The sequence below is a fragment of the Mytilus edulis genome, unplaced genomic scaffold, assembly GCF_963676685.1.
Source record: "Mytilus edulis unplaced genomic scaffold, xbMytEdul2.2 SCAFFOLD_2514, whole genome shotgun sequence".
Classification (NCBI taxonomy): domain Eukaryota; kingdom Metazoa; phylum Mollusca; class Bivalvia; order Mytilida; family Mytilidae; genus Mytilus; species Mytilus edulis.
In genome coordinates, this window is record NW_027268019.1 from 633 (window position 1) to 4079 (window position 3447).

The 3447-nt window shown below is 35.6% G+C and overlaps 1 protein-coding gene across 1 annotated transcript; it reads left to right on the forward strand.

Annotated features, from left to right (window-relative positions):
- The first annotated feature begins 351 nt into the window (after positions 1-351).
- LOC139506614 (histone H2B) lies at positions 352-840 on the forward strand. The gene has a single exon (XM_071295502.1). It carries the CDS (start codon positions 417-419, stop codon positions 789-791), a length of 375 nt encoding a protein of 124 aa, XP_071151603.1. The 5' UTR covers positions 352-416; the 3' UTR covers positions 792-840.
- The last annotated feature ends 2607 nt before the right edge of the window (positions 841-3447 follow it).

Genomic DNA, 3447 nt, shown 5'->3' on the forward strand with positions numbered 1-3447 from the left:
GCACCGGCACCAACTCTCTCGGCATAGTTTCCTTTCCTCAAAAGTCTGTGGATACGACCGACTGGGAACTGAAGTCCGGCACGGGATGACCTAGACTTTGCCTTTGCTTTTGCTTTTCCTCCTTTTCCTCGTCCTGACATTTTGTACTATTTGGTTGATCGACACTGAGTAAAGTGATACAATTTTTCTTCAAAATTTAGCTTATATACCCACTAAACGGATTGAACGATGTTTTTATTATACACCAATCAGAACGAAGCTCTCTGCGGGCAGTTAGGCTACCGAACATTCAACATGTTATGGGTGCTCTCTCCGAGGTTCGCGTTCAATAAAATCTTTCAATCCGTTTTGCCCAGTATATAAACAAATTGAAAATAATTTTTCACCATTACTTATTTGATTATCAAACCAGTAACATGCCACCCAAAGTAGGAACTAAAGGAGCCAAGAAGGCCGTCACCAAGGCAAAGACTGCCAGACCCGGCGGTGACAAGAAAAGGAGGAGGAAGAGACGTGAATCCTATGCTATCTACATCTACAAAGTCTTGAGACAAGTTCACCCCGACACCGGAGTGTCCTCAAAGGCAATGTCCATCATGAACAGCTTCGTCAACGATATCTTCGAGAGAATCGCAGCAGAGGCCTCCCGATTGGCACACTACAACAAAAGATCTACCATCACATCCCGGGAGATCCAGACCGCTGTCCGTCTTCTCTTACCCGGAGAATTGGCCAAGCACGCTGTCAGTGAAGGTACCAAAGCCGTCACTAAATACACCAGCAGCAAGTAAACAGTCTGAAGTTTATAACTTCACAAACGGCCCTTTTCAGGGCCACCAACATTTTTCAAAAAGAATTTACATTTGTTGTACATCATGTCAAACTTCTAAACAAAGCTATAAATCCCAACCCCCAGCTATAACTACTTTCAAACTATTTCAATAGTATATGGTTACTTTTCTCTTCTTTCTATCTGTATAACAAATATACGTGTATTTCACTCATTCTGTAGTATTTAATTTGCCAAAACTACAAAGCGTAAATACATAAATCATGAAGAACAAAACAGTGCTTTCATTCCAATTAATAGAGTTGATAAATTTACGATTTCTTTTGCTTTTCGAGAGAAAAAAAATATTGCGAGAATTATTTTACACGGAAACAAGAACATTACCTAATATTAAACCACGCAAAAACTCTATAATTGAATATAACAGAATCTACAGATTTTGTGTGTAAAAGTCCGTGCATTTTGTTTTGAAATTTTCTCTCTTCGTGTAGGCAAATGCACGGATTTGATCTTTGAACGTATTCATAAACCTTCAGAAATATAAATTCTCAAATAAATACAAGAGTAAGAGTAAGGAGTTAATTAAAAAGAAAGCCAGATATTTAAAAAAAAAAGGGGGGAGGGGGATAACGAGAGAGAGAGAAAATAGTTGCGGATCAGGATCAGGGAAAACAAGAAAACGGTTGAAAAATTCATGAACATTAGAGAAAAGAATAGAAGTGGGAGCAAGCTTTGATTTCAAGATTTTGTTTAAAACGATGTACAACAAATCTAAGATTCTTTTTGAAAAATGTTGGTGGCCCTGAAAAGGGCCGTTGTTTATATTAGCTGGGTGGCTGTTTAACCTCCGAATCCGTACAAGGTACGTCCTTGACGTTTCAAAGCGTAGACAACATCCATGGCAGTGACAGTCTTCCTCTTGGCGTGCTCTGTGTATGTGACAGCATCACGGATGACATTTTCCAAGAAAACTTTAAGGACACCACGGGTTTCCTCATAGATGAGTCCAGATATACGTTTTACTCCACCTCTTCTTGCTAAACGACGGATGGCTGGCTTGGTGATACCTTGGATGTTATCACGCAACACCTTCCTGTGACGCTTGGCGCCTCCTTTTCCTAGACCTTTACCTCCTTTTCCTCTGCCTGACATGTTTAACTATTTGTGGTGATTAGTTAAATAATACTTTCCGTCTAACAGCGACTCTTTATATATCACCAACGCGGCCGTAAAAGAAGTATCACACATTTTCAGTTAACTGTTGTCTGATTGGCTTACGTTGTTTTATTCCGGGAGGTAACTCTGTACTGCCTTAAACTGTGTACACTTTCAATCCACTTTTTCATTCTAGGTCTGAAAAATATAATAATTCATATCAGACAGTAATTTTTTAAGAAAAAACTATTATTGAACAGAAAAAAACTTTCAATCGGAATAAAAATGACTGAAGGAGACAAAAAAAGCTCCAAAATGTTGAAAAGTTTTCATTTTAAGATAGAAAAGTATGATAAATAAATGATAAATGAAAATCACTTTAGACAGTCAAAATTATAAAGATAATTATTTGCTTTCTCTGAACAGACATTTTCATTCAATGTCAATACACATTTCAACTTAATGGAATGGAATTTAGTTGGGGAAAAAATAAACCTCACAGACATATCTAGGAATACTGGTTATCTATTTGTCTATTTGATGTACCCAGAAATTGGATACATCACAGGATTTTACATGCTTGCAGTTTTCTACCTGTCTTTCATAACTCAACATCATCTGTCAAAGCTGTGCTTGCCATCCATCAAAGATCTGCTGCAGGTACTTCAGATCATAAATGAGAGAATGTATGAATAAAACTGTTATTGTTATTACTATTAAAGATTTTTTTTTTTAGGTATTACAGTGAAGAAAAGAGATGCCCCTGTCTGCGGGTAAAACTTCTTATGTGTGCATCTTCCTTTCAATTTTATTTTTAAACACCATTCTATATTTATCCACAGTATGACGATGACAATTTCATCAGCCAATCCAATAAAAATGTTAATGCGCACACATATACTTACTATTCTGAAGACATCTTTTAGCCAGAAAAGTTTATAATAAGTCTGAAAACTACTTTTTATCATATAAAAAAGCTTATAAGTGCAAGATATATGCTTACATGGACTTCCTACAGTGAAATTTTGTGGGGACTACTTGGACCCGTACCGAAATTATATTAATTTAAATAGAAATTTCATGATTTTGTAAACTAGCAGCAAGACAAGACTCTAAAGTGGACAAAATATATTACTACATACATGATAAAAATTTTCTTTACAATTCTGACTGAAAAAAAGCTCTAAATTTTTGATAAAAGTACCCTGTAATATCAGCTTTTCTAAAAGAAATATTCAAATTAATGAATTATACATGATATTTAAACTCTAACTTAAAAAAAAAGGTTATATTTTGGCCAGTTGGTGGTTCTCTTTCTTTGGTCTAGACTACTGGTGTAAATAATACATCAAAAGAAGACAAGACAAAACAAGCGAAGAAAATAAAAGAAAAGAACAGAAGTACAGATAGAAACATTCATATGTTGATCTTTTTTTTTATATAATGTACTATTTAATATTCTACACACAAGGACGTACATGTACCATGATAAACAAACACCC